Source organism: Nyctereutes procyonoides, unplaced genomic scaffold (assembly GCF_905146905.1).
Source record: "Nyctereutes procyonoides isolate TBG_1078 unplaced genomic scaffold, NYPRO_anot_genome, whole genome shotgun sequence".
Lineage (NCBI taxonomy): Eukaryota > Metazoa > Chordata > Mammalia > Carnivora > Canidae > Nyctereutes > Nyctereutes procyonoides.
In genome coordinates, this window is record NW_026575132.1 from 1,868,653 (window position 1) to 1,885,642 (window position 16,990).

At 41.6% G+C, this 16,990-nt stretch overlaps 1 protein-coding gene across 7 annotated transcripts in view; it reads left to right on the forward strand.

The window, feature by feature from the left end:
* The window catches only part of MYO1B (myosin IB), a 172,870-nt gene that overhangs the window by 75,674 nt on the left and 80,206 nt on the right, over positions 1–16,990 (forward strand). For all 7 annotated transcript variants that reach the window (XM_055344996.1, XM_055344997.1, XM_055345000.1 and 4 more), the window contains one exon: positions 5,438–5,532. In XM_055344996.1, coding sequence (XP_055200971.1) covers positions 5,438–5,532 — 95 coding nt within the window. The remainder of the gene's footprint in view (positions 1–5,437; positions 5,533–16,990) is intronic.

Sequence of the window (16,990 nt, forward strand, 5' to 3'; positions counted from 1 at the left end):
GTATTATAATATATTTTACAGGACTGTTACTGAGTTAATAATATACAACTTTATTATGAAACAGAGGAACCTTGCAGCCATGTAGGCCCATTTACCACCCAACTCCCCCTCAATCCTGTGCTTTGTTTTTCATATTCTTTCCTTTTTTGCTTCATAGTGTACATTTTGCCCATTGATATTTATTTTGAGGAATGGCTTATTTTTGTTCTCTGACTCCTGTTGCTCTGAGGCTTCGATTGTGAGAAATGCTTTCTGATAATGTGGCTCTGAGGGGCTAACTATAGTGTGGAGATGTGTTAATTTACCATGTTTATGCTGGCATAGGACGATAATGCCATAAAACTTTCCAGGATAAAAAGTTAGAGTTCCCTGAAATAAAACTACAAAGGCTTACTTTTCCTGAAGTCTTCCCTTCAGAGGTGAACGTCTGGTGATAGAGCATGATACTCATGTAACAAGCATAATACTAATGTGGCAAAGTGATATTTTTCAAGTAGGTGAACATTTTCTGACTTAAGGATATGTGGTGATGATTGATGTATAGATACCTGTGATGGTGTTTTATAAGTAGAGCCAACATTCTGCCTTTCCTCAAAAATAAGCAGACAAATGAACAAACCTCATGGTTTCCATGTAGAGTGCACCCCGTATGGTTCCCTTTCCTTTTTTCCTTGTCCTTCTTGTGGACTGTCTCAGCCCCTGATCAGATTCAAATGAAGTTAGAAATTGGTGGAACACATGGGGATGAGGAATTTTTAAAAAACGTGTTTTTTTGTGTGTGTTACATAATTTCAGAAAAACCCAGTTTTTAGAGCTGAGCCAGAGCTAGGAAGTAAAGGAATAAAGAGTTGAGATTTGGGATCCCTGGGTGGCGCAGCGGTTTGGCGCCTGCCTTTGGCCCAGGGCGCGATCCTGGAGACCCAGGATCGAATCCCACGTCGGGCTGCTGGTGCATGGAGCCTGCTTCTCCCTCTGCCTGTGTCTCTGCCCCCCCCTCCTCTGACTATCATAAGTAAATAAAAATTAAAAAAAAAGAGTTGAGATTTGTAGATCTCAGTTGCAGATGAGAATTTCGAGACTGGCTGTCTTAAGAGGGGATTAAAGTCAGAAGCAGGATTTCCCTAGTGTGATTCAAAAGTTATTCTAGAATTCAGGGTTGAATGAAAGGGAATACCATTTTGAGAGGTTCCTAAGAAAATGACATGAAAAAAATCAGTAGAAACAGTTACTTAAATTCAAGAAAAGTTTCCTGAGACAAATTTTGTTCTGTTAAACTTTGGCCCACGGAGATGACAAACTAACAAAATGGATTAGACTGCTTCGGGGAAAGATCTCAAGCAACTCTTATGGGAGATCCAGAGAGAGTGAAAAATAGAAGTCTGCTGGGAAGCACATAAGCTTTAGGTGGTGGCGGTGATGTATGTGCTGCGACGTCTTTCCTGCTTTGCATTGTAGATGAAATGAACTTAGAAAGGAAAACTATAGGGTAGAGAGCCTGAAGTTTTGGAGAAAGAAGCCTGGCCCTCACCTTTGATGACCGTGAAAGCAGAACCGCTGCGGAGATGAACATTTTTGAACAGAAAGGAGATGGGGGAGGAACATAAATTCTGGCTAGATAATTTTGAACATGCAACCCAACATTCCGCCCTGACAGAAAATGACAGATAAGCCCCAAACCAAACTCCTGAAACCAAAAAGCAATAAATAACGGCCATTTGGGAATGTGCAGGGAGCTTACCTGGTGTTGGGGGGAGTTTGCGCTCAACGAACGGAACAGCCATGTGGCTGACCTGGGAATGAAGGGAAGGCTTGCTTTCAAGTGTCAGGCCATCTCTATTCTTAGCGCTCAAGTAGAGGACAGAAGAAGTGGATGGAACCGCGCCCTTGATGTGGTTGCCTAAAACCCGTGCTTGCCCCTGTGCTGTCGTCATCGCGTTAGAATAAGCCACTCATTTCTGCATGCGGTAAATAACAATGCTGACATGCTCACAAAATAATGTGAAGCATATGGATCACAAGTGTTTTTAAGTAAGAATTTTTCTAAAGATTTATTTAGGGTCCTTAATTATAGAGTGGTTTGGAAGGCTGGCATGCATGTGGTTTCAGTTTATAGTTATAAATGTTGGCCTTGGTGATGGGTACGTGCTGATGTTGCCAGAGACAGAAAGAACAAGACCGGGAGCAGGGCTTGTGTCCTCCATGGCCTGCCCTTTAGTCATTTTTTTTTAAAAATGAGTCATGATCTGCGTTTACACGAAGTAAGTATACGATCACAGTTCTACTGTGCTGGAGATGGGTGTGCCCGTAGTCCAAGCTAATTTTTCCAGTGCTTCAGTAAATTTTCATGGCACTTTGAAATCAGTGGCTGTCTAGAGTTGCAAAAGAATAGCTCTCCCTTTTGGTCATTATATTAAAATTTACTCCATTAGATGAGTCGAGCCCAGACTGGGGAGGGTGGGGGGACAGTAGTTAAGTATTTCTGTCTGGACAGACAAGAAAAAACTAAGCCTTCAGCTTAAATGCTTTGATGTGAAATAAACCCGTGGCAGGGTCATTTGATGATTTCCTAAAGCCTGGTCTCTGTGTGTGTGTGCATGTGTTATGTCCACATACACACTCAACACACACAGTCATATGTCCTTATTCGTGTTAGAAGTAATTTTGCATCATTTGGGATCTGCTGATGGTGTAATATATAAATCTAACTTGCAGTCTCCGGAGCATAGGAAAGGTGTAGGTTAACGACCCACGAAGGCAGTGAATACATATTCGGAAAAGTTCATTTGTATCCGCCATAATGTATTTTCCTGCATTTCTTGCCACTGATGATAACCATAGTGGCATCTCCGCACTGTTGTCTGGAGGTGAGAGGAACGGGAGAGGGTGTGAGGCTAATAAGAAACCTAAGGGCTACTTTTCTTTCCTGCACGCAGGCCGTAAGTAATGAATTTCCTGATTACCATTCTATGGGCCTCAGTCCGGTAGTGGCTTTGTCAGTGCTTGGAGAGAATTCACTCATTCATCCATCCATATTTCGGTATCGATGGTGTCTTATGTTTGTGACTGCAGGATGGCACAAGGATTAATTAGACAGAAAGGCTGTGCCCTAGAGGAGCTTACATTCTGGTGAGGGATCAGAAGACGGGTGCATTCCTAATTGTAACACACAAAAATTCACACGTTCATTTAGGGCTTTATAACATGTAAAGAGCTTTTATATACTTTTATTTAGCCTTCTAAGCTAAAGTCTGTGGCTCCATTCTTCAGTCTGTACACAAAGAAACTGCCCTTCGGCCAGGGCGAGTGATTTGCTCAAGGTCAGGTGGGTGGTGGGTTGTGGATCTGGGGCCCAGAGAATCCTACGCAGGTGCCTTGGCTCCTGGTCACTGTGTCTTGCTTTCCCTGGTGCACACGGGGGCGGGCTTGTTTTCACCTGGGGGCATCAGAGAGTAGGAGAGCGTAGTCTTGGGGGTGAGCAAGGTGCTGGTTAGATAGGGAGTGGCTGAGAGGGATCTGAAGGCAGAGCAAGAGCTGCGTACTGGCCATGGAAATAGGCTAGAGCCACCTGCTACACAAAAATATCCCCTATGCTAGATATTTCCATTATTTTTTCTTTCTTTTTTCTTATTCATACACCAATTCAATACATGCATTTAGAATATACTTATTACGGGCAAGGCATTGGATTCATTGAAATCATGGTTACGGAATAAGGCTCATCGTGGTGGCCGTCCGAGGGTCCCCCACAGGAGTCCACCTAGAAGATAAGATCACAAGTAGTCCTCAGGGGATGCGACAAGAGGGGCCGAATGTGGTGACAGTATTTCTGGGTCCAAGTTACGACTTTCCTGGGAAGGGCATCACGGATGGACAGGTCACGTCCTGTCTCAGGCTGAGTTGGATCATTCTCTAGGGAGGCTAAGCCTTACTTCATACGAGTGTCTTAAGGAGCGAGTCTAATGATGACGATGAGGCCACCTTGTCCTGGCACATTGGAGGTGCCCCGTGGATTGTCCGTGTCAATGGCACCACGTACTTTCTCAGGAGAGACCAGTCACGGGCCGAAAGGCTCTCGGTGGTCCGGTTGGCCGCGTTTCAGCTCCGTAGCCCGCCCTGGCCTCCAGGCTGGCCTGTGCACCTGTGCGGCCCCGTCCGCGGTGCGGCGGCAGTAAGTGTCGGCTCTGGCTCTGCCGTGTTACCCTGGCGCCGTGACCTTGGCGTGCTGGCCTCTCCTGCTGCAGTTTCGTCACCTGGAAATGGGACTAATAAGAATTTATTCTTTAAAAAATTATTTTTTTAAAAGATATTTTATGTATTTGAGAGAGAGAGAGAGAAGGTGAGAAGAGATGGTGAGCAGACAGGGAAGGGCGGGGGGAAGCAGGACGCCCCCCCCCCCGCCGGAGCAGGGAGCCCAACAAGAGCTCGACCCCAGGCCCCAGGGATCATGACCTAAGCTGAAGGGGGACGCTCAGTCACTGAGCCACCTGGGCGCCCCTAATAATTTATTCGTGGAGGTTCTGTTAAAGCGAGATGTGGGATGCTTAGTGCCTGAGGCCCCGAGAGCCTCGCTAGTGTGCGCGGAGGCCGGCTCTTCCGGCCCAGGGCCCTGCAGCCACCGCCCAGGCCCGCTCTTGCCCACAGGTGTCCTGGCTCCTCGCCGCCGGCGGCGCTGTCTGTCTGTCCGTCTGGCCCCCGCTGCCTCTACCCGCGCCCTCCCGAGCCGGGCCTGACGCCTCTCCACCGTCACATCCCCGGCGTGTTGTCTGCGTGAGGCCCTCTGGGCCAGGACCGGTGGCAGGTGCCTCCCAGAGGGGCTACCCGGGCTCAACACGGTGCCCAGCGGCCAGAGCGAGCTGCAGGCAGCCAGAGGGCGGGATGAGGCCCGGGGCCCGGGGGCAGCAGCGCCAGGACGTGCTCCGCCCCCGGGCCCGGGCGCGGGCCCACGCTCCGCCTGGTGTCCGGGGAGGCAGCAGTTCTGTATTTAGCTGAAGCAGATGCTGATAGCAGCTATTTGGTATTTGATAGCATTTTTCTAAAGTTTGACAATTTTTCGCGTTGTTTGGAAACACCAGCGTGTCTGTTCTGCAAACCTCTACATCACCCACTTTTGGACATATGGTGTCACATTTTCCCCTTGGTTCTCTGAATTGCCCAGATTCTAATAAAATGAACCTTAGGTATCACACGTGCGTGCGATAAAGCGTGTCTTCAGAGCACAGTAAGTCGGTACCTTTCTAGAGAATGCCAGGAAACGGCGACATGGGCCGTAAGGTTGTATGGGCTTGTGCACTTCCTTTAAGAATTTGAAGGAAAGAAAAGCTGATGTCTCAGCTTCCTATCCCAAGCCTATCAGTGTCCTCTAAAGAGCCTCTAGTTACGTCTGATAAACGTGGTGACGAGCTGAATTTTAAGGACTTCTCTCCATTATCCCCTGCAGCTTTGCCTTGTCAGATGAAGCATACAGATCCCTAAGAGATCAAGATAAAGACCAGTGTATTCTCATTACTGGAGAAAGCGGAGCGGGAAAAACAGGTAAGGCCAGCATTGGACCACCCTTCCTTCCTCCCCTGGGGAAGGTGATGGTGCACAGGTGATGGCAGAGGGGAGAGGGCAGGTGGGGAGCTGCACAGGCCACCATGATGGCTCCTTTGCGGGAGGCTGATTAGGACTGAGGAATGTCCTCTGGGAAGGACTTCCATCTGTCGCATGAAGATACAGGTCCCTATCCAAGGGCTTGGTCTATATGGGAGTCTGTTCTGGATTCCGGATCTACCCTCATGCAGTCTGAGTGCTTCAAGGTCCTTTATCTTTCCTCCCGAGGCAACAGACACCTCCCGAGGCACCAGTGGGAAGCCCTACCACTTCTCTGATGAACGGTAGTTTGGGCTTTGGGAGGCTATAGGCACATCTTACCTCTGCTAAGGAGTGAGGAGGGTATATACCAGAAAAATGCATAATTTCACTCTAGAGTAAAGTCTTCGAAGCCCAAGGAATTGAGATTTTTCCATATATTTTTAGACGGGCTAGCAACCTCCCCATAAAACAAACCCTTGAATGAAAAGATCGTGCTTTTTTTTCTTGTGCATTTAATAAAAACGGTTGGTATGATTTATGCTCTTAAGTGAAAAGGTGATCTTACACATGATGCCCAGCTACCTGGAAAAAAAATTCAGAAGAGCTGTGCTCTGCGTCCAAACTTGGACGGGTTAAACCTGAGTTTCTCTGATGGAACTGATGAGTCCCTGAAGGACGAGGATGGTGAGGGGGATGGTATTTTCACAGCTGTAAAATGTTCTTGTTTTATACACAAGACTCTGATGATTCTACTAGTTTGCCAAAATAGGATTTAAATGTTTATATTTGTTTGGCTATGAAGTGATCAAGTAGCATACTTTGATTCTCTCATTATTAAGTGAAGAAAATTGCCCATAGTTTTAGTTTTAGTCAACTGACTGAAATGGATGTTTTATTCATGAGCCCCTCCTAAGATTTGTGCCTTTATTATTTTTTTCAAATATTTAATTTATTTATTTATTTGAGAGAAGAAGAGAGAGAGCGCACGTGTACACACGTGCAAGCAGGGTCAGGGGAAGAGAGGGAGAATCAGGGAACCTGATGCAGGACTCGATCTCAGGACTCTAGGATCATGACCTGAGCCGAAGGCAGACACTTAACTGACTGAGCCTCCCAGACGCCCCAGATTTGTGCCTTTGAAGTCTTACTGTCTGCTTTGAAATGGCTCTTCTGCGCCTCTTCCTTTTTCCACTTTTCTTTTCCGAGTACCTCCTTCCTGCCCCCCAGTATAGCTGAAGAAGGTAGATAAGTGTATTCAACTCCCTTCCTAGAGCCCTTTGGAGACACAGTAAGTACATGCCTTCTTTGCTAGGTTGTGTAGGTTCTAGGCTCCGGGTGGGCAGAAATGGAGAGGAAACGACTGGCACATAAGAGTGGAAAGTAGTAGAAAGCATAGTCTCATAATTGGAAGGGATTTTGGTCGTACACCACCTACCGTAGGGTCCTTCCCATAGAACAGCCAAACTCCTTTCTTTTGTAGTGACGGAGGAGGGCTCACTGCTTTGGGAAATGGACTGCTAAATTTTCCATGCGGGTTCAGCCAACACAAGTTCATTCTTACCTAGAGTTGGACTTTGCCTCTACCTCGTGGTCTTACCTCTTTGCAGTCTGGAACCTCACCCACTTAGTGTGCTGTCTTTGCTATGGGGCACTCAGTTATTTGAAGTCATCCATCATGTCTTCCTCTGGCTAAACATACCTTGTCTTCAGAAATTTCCTATGTGATGCACATTCATTTATTCATTCATCCAGGAAATAAAACGTTTTAAAGATTGATTGATTGATTGATTGATTGATTGATTTTAGAGGGGGGTGAGGAGGGACAGAGGGAGAGGGAGAGGATCCTCAGGCTGACTTCGACCAAGCACAGAGCCTGACATGGGGCCCCATTCCAGGACCATGACCCGAACCAAAACCAAGAATTGGCCACTCAACTGACTGAACCACCCATGCGCCCCCAGGAAATAATTTTTGAGAACCCATAGGAATACTAATAAGGTGAAAGGTGTTGTACTGAGTAGATACACTGTGAGCTAGACACCAAGCTTGTCCCTGTCAAATGTGCAGTCTAGTGGAGGAGATAGACAGTGGCTCTGTGTTACATACAGATGTACACAGTCTGTGTACTACATCTATACATACACATACATTGTATGGATGCATGTGTACACGTAGTTCATATGCAAAATGTTAAGTGTAATGACGGAAAAGCACAAGGTGCTAAAAGGGCATATAATAGGGGGATGAGATCTCATTCTCAAATCCCTCACTATCACAGTCTTGTTACTCTGGAGTGATCTCATTTTGTTAATAACGCTTCATAAAATTACATTGCAAGAAGAGAGACGCAGTAAATACTTCAAGTTTGGTCTTGGGTATGGTGGGACTATACCCTCTTAATATTGGATACCAGGCTTCTGTTATATAGCACACGTATGACACCATTCCAGTCTTTTCATCAAGCATGATACTGTAGGTTTTTTTGTATGACCACTTCTGTTAGGTCAAATATGCTCAATCTAGTATTGTCCAACAAGGTTATTTTAAACTTAAGTGTAGGATCTTTTATTTATTTTTATGAATTTTAGACTATAGTTATAGCCTCTTGGGAAACTGACAAATTCTGAGTTTTGACAAAACTGTCAGAATTTTGACAAATTCGGATTCTGTTCCCTCCCATAGAACCACTGCCTTGCCACTGGGTAGTAACAATAGCTACTCTACAGAAGTGCTTACATTGTGCTGGGCATTGTGCTTTAGCAGATTATATGTCTAAGTGTTCTTCTTTCCCTCATTTCTATTATGGGGAAATTGAGCCACAGAAAGGTTAACCAACTTTCCAAACTTCTCAGTGAGAAAGTGGAAGGGGGGCGCCTGGGTGGCTCAGTGGTTGAGCGTCTGCCATTGGCTCAGGTCATGATCCCGGGGTCCTGGGACCAAGTCCTGCATCAGGCCTGTCTCTGCCTTTCTCTGTGTCTCTCATGAATAAATAAATTAAAATCTTAAATTAAAAAAAAAAGTGGCAGAGCTGGGGTTTTGAACACAGGTAGGATGTATAGCTCTAGCTTGTTTATATAGCTTGTATACATAGCTCTAGCTTGTATAGTCCCCACTTGTCTTAGTCATTTCAGCCTGATTTAACAAAATACTGTAGACTGAATGGCTTAAACAACACATTTATTTTTCATAGTCCTGGAGGCTGGGACCTCCAAGATCAAGGGGCCTGCTGATCTGGCTTCTGGTGAAACCCTCTCTCTGTGTCCTCACATGGGAGAGAGAAAAAGAGAGGGAATGAATGAGAATGAGATAAGGACACTAATCCCATCATTGGAAGTTTTTGAGTTTAGGGGGAACCTCTGTACTGTTCTCCATAGTGGTTATTACCAATTTACATTCCCATCAATGGTGGACAAGGCTTTCCTTTTCACCACATTTTCTCCAGCACTTGTTACCTCCTGCTTTTCTTGATAATAGCCATTCTAACAAGTGCAAGGTGATCTCTCACTGTTATTTTGAATTGCAATTTTCCTGATGATTGGTGATGGGGAGCACATCCTCAGGTACCTGTTAGTCATTTGAATATCTTATTTGGAAAAATACCTATTCAAGTCCTTTGCCTATTTTTACTTCAGATTATTATTGTTATTTATTGCTATTGAGTTGTAGGAGTAACATATATTTTAGATATTAACCATTTATCAGATAATTTGTCAAGTATTTCCCGCATTTTATAGGTTATGTTTTCATTTATTGATTTGTTATTTGACTCTACGGAAGCTTTTTAGTTTGATATAGTCCCATTCATTTATTTTTGTTTGTTTGTACTTTGCATGTCATAGCCAAGAAATCATCGCTAATACCAGTATCAAAGAGTTTTTGTCTTATGTTTTCTTTTAGGATTTTTATGGTTTCAGGTCTTATAGTTAAGTCTTTAATCCATTCTGAGTTGCTTTTTGTGAGTGGTATAAGATAGTGTTCAGTTTTATTCTTTTGCATGTGAGTATCCAATTTTGCCAACACCATTTATTGAAAAGACTGTCTTATCCCCATTGAGTATTCTTGGCTCCCGTGTTAAATATTGTTTGGCTGCATATGCATGGTTTTATTTCTGGGCTCTCTATTCTGTTTCTCGGTCTACGTGTCTGTTCTTATTCAAGTTACCATACTATTTTGATTACTGTAGTTTTGTAGTGTTTTGAAATCAGGAATTGCAGTGCTTCCAGGTTTATTCTTCTTTCTGAAGATTGCTTTGCTTATTTGCAGTCTCTTGTAGTTCCATTTGAATTTTAGGATTGTTTTTTTCTTTTTCTGTGAAAAATGCCATTGGAATTTTGATAGTGATTACATTGAATCCATAGATTACTTCAGGTAATATGGGCATTTTAATACTATTATTTCTTTCAATCTATGAACATCGGATATTTTTCCATTTATTTGTGTCTTCTTTCATTTTCTTTCATGAGTATCTTATGTTTTCAGTGGAGAGATCTTTCACCTTCACGGTAAATTTATTCATAAGTATTTTATTGTTTCTGATGCTATTGTGAATAGGATTGTTCTATTTCTTTTTCAGATACTTTGTTGTTAGTATGAAAAAGTACAACTGATTTTTGTATGTTTATCTTGTATCCTGAAACTTCACCAAATTAGTTTATTGATTCTAACAATTCTTTTGGTGTCTTATTTAGAGTTTTCTATATATAAGATCATGTCATTTATAAACAGAGACAATTTTACTTCTTTCCTTCAGACTCCAATGTCTTTTATTTCTTTTCCTTGCAGAATTGCTCTGACTAGGACTTCCACTACTATGTCAAATAAGAGCGGTGAAAGTGGTCAACCTAGTCTTCTTCCTCATCTTAGAGGAAAAACTCTCAACCTGTCACCATTTGAGTACAACGGTAGCTGTGGGCTGGTCATTTATGGCCTTTTCTATGTTGAGGTCATTCCATCTATACCCAAATAGTTGAGAATCTTTATCATGAAAGGATATGGAATTTTGTCAAGTGTCTTTTTGCATCTATTGAGATGTTCCTATGATTTTTATCTTCCGTTAATGTGATATATTACATTTATTGATTTGCTTATGTTGAACCATCCTTGCATCTCAAGGATGATACCACTTGACCATGATGTATGACTCTTTTTTTAAAGGTTTATTTATTTATTTTTAGAGAGAGAGAGAGAGGAGGGGCTGAAAGAGAGGGAGACATTCCTAAAGCAGATTTCCCACTGAGTGTGGAGCCCAACATAGAACTTGATTCCAGGACCCTGAGATCATGACCTGAGCCAAAATCAAAAGTCAGATGCTCAGCTGACTGAAGCATTCAGGCACCCCAGCATATGATCCTTTTAGTAAGCTCTTGAATTCAGTTTGGTAGTATTTTATTGAGAACTTGGCTTCTTTGTTCATCAGGGATATTGATCTGTAGTTTTCCTGTAGTATCCTTATCTGGCTTTGGTATCAGGGTTATGTTGGCTTTGTAAAATGAGTTTGGAAGTGTTATCTGTTTTTCAGTGTTTTGGAAGAGTGAGAGGGATTGGTGTGAATACTCCTCTAGATGTTTGGTAGAATTCAACAGTGAAACCATCTGATTTTGGGTTTTTCTTTTGGGAGAGGTTTTTGATTATCAATTCAATCTTAATTTGTTGTTGGTCTGTTTACATTTTCTATTTTTTATGATTCAGTTTTGTATGTCTTTAGAAACTTACCTATTTCTTCTGGGTTGTCCAATTTATTGGTATGTGATTGTTCATAATAGCTTCTTAAGGTTCTTTGTATTTATATGGTATTCATTGGACGTCTCCCTTTTCATTTATAATTTTATTTATTTGAGACTTCTCTTTTTTTTCTTGGTTAGTTTGGCTAGAGGTTTGTCACTTTGGTTTACCTTTTCAAAGAATCATCTCTTAGTTTTATTTATCTTTTCTGTCATTTCCCAGTTCTGTTTCATTTATTTCTGCTCTAATGAGTATTATTATTTCACTCCTTCTGCTAATTTGGACTTAATTTGTTCTTCTTTTTCTGATTCCTTGAGGTGTAAAATTAGGTTTATTTGAAATCTTTCTGTATTCTTGATGTATACATTTATGACTATAAACTTTCCTCCTAAAAGTTGCATCTCATAAGCTTTGATAAATTGTTTTTCCATTTTCATTTGTCTCAATATATTTCTTATATAAACATCTTAATGTTTCTGTTGCACTACAATAAATGTCAAATCCATTGCACTTGCTGCATAAGGTTCTGTGTGATCTAGTCCCTACCTACTGCTGCATCTTAGTCTCATGCTTCTCTCCTTTTCAATAATTGTAGCTTGTGCTGCTTTTCTTTAAAAGTTTTGTTTTTTGCTGTTGATAGACAGTGTTTCATTGTTTAGTTTCCCATCCCTTTTTAGATCATTCATCTGAATCTCTGGGTATCAGCTCTTAACCTCTATTTGCTCAGAAATTTGTGAGATATTTAGCTGTTCAGAACTCTCTCTTTACGGTAGATACTTTAGGAGGATACTGGTGTCTTGGGAGAAAATTTTCCCTCTCCTCTGTCACTAACCATTTCTTTCTTATGAATTTAACTCTTTGAAGTAGTACAGCTTCTTGTTTGTTTCCAAGTTGACCAATGGAAATGGTAGCAAGGCAAGTTAATAAAAACTATGTCCCTTAACAGGAGGCCTCTGTATTGGTGTGTCTCATGCCACCTATACCCCGGTCCTTTTTACTGTTACCTACAAGCCTATTCACTTCACATCTTTCTTTTAATTGTGAGGGAGGAAGAGATGAAAATATTCCTAAGGCTATTAATTTTTTCAGGTTTCTACTTATTCTTCACCATGACTAAAGATACATTTTTTTGAGGGCCCGATTGTATCACTTTATTCTTGAGTCATCAGAAGTGCGTTGTGGTCACGGGCTTCATTAGTATTGGCCAAGTCTGCATCTTCTCTGGAACATAGATTCCAAGAAGAAAACACATCCACTAATTAGCTATGTCAGTGCTTGACTGCCTCCTTCTCAGAGAGCTGTAAACTGCACTGCTCCCTCCTGCAGTGAGATTCCATCTCCTGGTGGCCTCATGCATCTTCCTTATTGAAAAGCTAAGTGGAGGTTGCTGGTACCGTTTCAGAGGGGTTGGTCTTCATTCTTTCCTGAAAAAAACAAAAACATCTCATTCCCCTGGTAGAAATCTAGTGGGATGGACTTCATTCTTTTCTGTAGTTTTCTCATCTTTTGATGTTTTGTTACATAATAACTTGTCCTTTGGGTTTCAGTAGCCTACTCACCACTAGGAATCCTTTTTTCCCTATCATCCTCCCTGGATTTAGTCCTTCCTAGGATCCCGTTAGGCTCTGTCATAAGAACAGACAGCTGCTGCTTCTTGCCTCCTCCAGTAGGGCCATACTGTTGACAGTGCACAAGTCCAGGTGCTGCTTCAGATGGGAAGCTGAAGAAGGAGGGGAGGGTACCACAGCCCGTCTAGAGCAGTGCTTCTCAAACCTTCCACCATGAAACACCAGGCTCTCCTCCCCACATCTGTTCCTGGCTGATATCAGAAAAATAAAAGAAGACATAGAAAATCCAATCTCTAATTGTTTTTAGTTAAACAGACTAAATAAATGACCAAAGTGCTATGAAAACTTAAGAAAGCCTATTCTCCTGTGTAGACGGGCAATAGTCCATGGACCTACCAACTGTGAGCAGTGCTGGGTTTTGGATCAGACTTTCAATAGCACTGCCTACGGGTCATTCAATGCATTTGTCTTATTTTCGAGCTACTGTGATTCCTGGATCTTGTGATTCTTCGTCTGTCCATTACCATTAAACCGCCTAGTGCTGGGAGGTGGACCCTAGTCCTGAGAGCTGCTGTTTTTCAATATTCACTCAATTATACTCTTTTTTATTTTTTTAAAAGATTTTTATTTATTTATTCATTCGAGACACACACACACACACACACACACACAGAGAGGCAGAGACACAGGCAGAGGGAGAAGCAGGCTCCATGCAAAAGCCTGATGTGGGACTCGATCCTGGGTCTCCAAGATCACGACCTGGGCTGAAGGTGGCGCTAAACTGCTGAGCCACCCGGGCTGCCCTCAATTATACTCTTTGGTAACAGCTAATAAGCTCTTCCTTTTCATTTATAGATCCTAAGAGCATCTCCTACTTCTCCATCCCCAGGGACATTTAGTGCTTCACTTATTATTCCATCTTTGTCTACTTTCCTTTCATTTTGAAAACAGCGATACAAAAATTGCCTCAGATTTTATTATGATTTTAATTGTCATGAGACTATCCATTTGAGCACAGCATAGAATTTACATGTTGATTTGCGTAAGTAATTTCCACGAAATTACTTACGGGAAAATGAAATGATGGCAGATAAAACAGAGATTGCAGCATGGTAGTATGGGGAATTTGGAGAGGGGGGTTTGGTCAGTTCTGTGAGGAAGAGGGGTGCCTCGTCACTTTTGAGATGTCACATTATCTTGGCCACTAAAATTGTTTTTGAGGACACCTAGTTCTTAAAAATTTTTGTTAGTAATTAAACAAAAGAAGAGAACTAACATTTATCGAGGGCCCAGAATGTGCTGTATACTGTATACTTTCTACACAGTGTCTGTTTTCGGTAAGAATCTTTACTTGATGGCTTATACAGAACTACTCTGCAGTATCAGAGGGCTTATTTTACAAGAAGTAATTAATTTAACTAGGTCGTAAACCCCGTTGGCAGATGATGATGTTCCCTAAGCCTTGGAGATCTTCTTATGCTGCGTGATTATATAATGTGGGCGCTCAGGGACAGGCGGGAACTCTTTGAGACCTTCTGGGTCCTATTTAATTCATTACTGCTGTGCTAAATAAAAAATTCATCATGCCTCATAAAAGTGCCGAAGTGTTTCTAGGCAGTGAACTCAGAACTCGCTACTGTGAATACAAATAGTTTTCGGAGAATCATTCAAGCCCTGATGAGGGCAGGGAGGCCGAGCATGAGGGAACCGTCGTAGCTACATTTTTTCAAAGACATCGAAGTAAATCTGTGGGTCTAAGAAGAGGATCCCGACACAAAACATTATAAATTATTTGGTGTCTAATTTGACAGTTACATCAGTTTCTAGGGCCTCTCCCAGCCTTCTGCTAAAGGGGTCATGCAGCCTGCCTTGCTCATTAAGACCTTTGCTTCCGAACCCCAATCACCCCTGGACTCCCCACGTCTCCGTGCGGGTGGTGGGCAGGTACCATGCATGCATTCGTGGGTACCTCTTAACTCCTCCATAGATTGATGAGGTCTTTTGTGAAGAGAACTCGAATAAGCCTTGCTTACATTCATCTGTTTGGGGGTTTTCCCCCCGATACCATGATCGAATCCATGGGAGCCCGCTCAGTTAACATGCACAGGTTTTCTATTGCAGCAGCAAGAGCTGCTCCTCTTGTCCTGGTGAGCTCAAGTGTCTTTCGTTGGAATGTTTGTTTTTTTCCTTTCTCATTCACCTACTGCCACTTCACAGGGTTTTCTCTCATAAAAAATATTACTATATAATTACATGATTAAGTAATAATTGCATAATAACATATATTGTTCACAATCCTTTACAAGGTACCAGAGAATACAGAGTTAACCTAATTCTCCTTTTTTTTAATCAGGAATTTAAAATGCCTAGGATCATAGACTAACTTCTGTAACCCCTTTCCCATTCTTTGTCGAAATAAATTCTGGTCTAGATACTCTGACTTAGAAGTATTTTGTTATCGGCCATTTGCCCGTTAGTCCAGAATATCTGTAAAACCCTAGATGTTCTGTCATTTTCTTGCAAGAAGAGGCTTTTACCTTGAAGTCTTAATATTTTGTTTCTTTGACTGTTGATGAATTTTAGAATTCAACTTGGATTCAAACATATATATATATGTATGTTTATATACATATATAATATTGAACAAATATATATATTTGTTCATAAATTTACATAGATGCTCCTATGAGTGAGAGAAAATGATGGACTAAGAATTGATTCTAAGCAAATGCCGTTACGTTTTAGCCGTGCTTTTCAGAATTTTGAATACACGTGAAGAACATACCTTTTTGTCTCAAATAGAATCATTTTCTATTTTTACAATGTACATGAAAGACATCGTCATTGAGAATATGTTTACAGGATTAAAGTATCCACAGTCTGTTCAGGAGTGTTGTTTTGGAAAAATGCTTCCAATTTTATGCTGTGATTGCCAAGATCATGTTTAGTTACTTTCTATTACAGTCAACATAATTCAAAAACTAGACTTCATAATGTTGAAGATGATAGTTCTTGATTCTTAGAAATATATTTCATTCATAGAGGCTGTTATATAAAGTTTTTATTTGGATAAATATCCAAATACTTGACTAAAGATACAAATTTATTTGAACTTTAGCAAGAAGGGCCAAGAGGAAATGAAGCAGAAAGCTTCATGAGATAACTATTATTTCCTGTTTCCAGCATGGTGAAATATTATGAGAACAGTCTTCTAAACTATGTTGCATCTTGCAACTTATCCTTACTGCTCTACTTATTTCTCTGAAGTAGTGAGCATCTCATGAACTGCTTAAGTTAAAATCATGAATTATGTCAGGGAAAAAATTATAGGACTTGGCTCTTTTAGATAATGAGGCTGTTTAAAGAAAACTACTCTTTTTTTTAAAGATTTTATTTATTTATTCATGAGAGACACAGAGAGGGGCAGAGACACAGGCAGAGGGAGAAGCAGGCTCCCTGCAGGGAACCTGATGCGAGACTCGATCCCAGGACCCTGGGGTCACGCCCTGAGCTGAAGGCAGATGCTCAACCACTGAGAGCCACCCAGGTATCCCAAAGAAACTACTGTTAACCCTGGCTTCCAAAAATGAATAATTAAAATGAACCCAGTATTAGATTTCCTGAAGATAGTGAAAAATTGAATGTACAACCTTTTTACTAACTTAAGAATATGTATCCTTGAACTGTATTTAGAAATTATGTTTTAATTACTTCAGTAAATTTTAAAGTTAATAAAAATTTTTCCTAAGTTCAATTAAGTTCACTCATGTTTCTATCTCAGTAGATTCTGTGGATTTATATGCAGTTTAATAGCCAGATAATGTAAGTGCAATCCAAATTCCAAAAGATCTATTCCTAGTACCATTTATTTAACAGATGTGGCTCTGAGAAAATGTGATTGTGTTTCATGCTGGCCATTATAAGTCTCTGAGACACCAAGTCAATTCCAACAGCAACCAGAGAATTTTGATTCTTGGTTGATTCTTGCCTCTAAACCCACCCCCAGCATTTTGTCCCTAAGAGTCCATCCTGAACCAGAAACAAGATTCCAGAGAATCCAGTGTGGTCATGTGTCTGAAGTTTGAGATTTGGCTACACTGAGGTCCATAATCACTGGAATAAGCAAA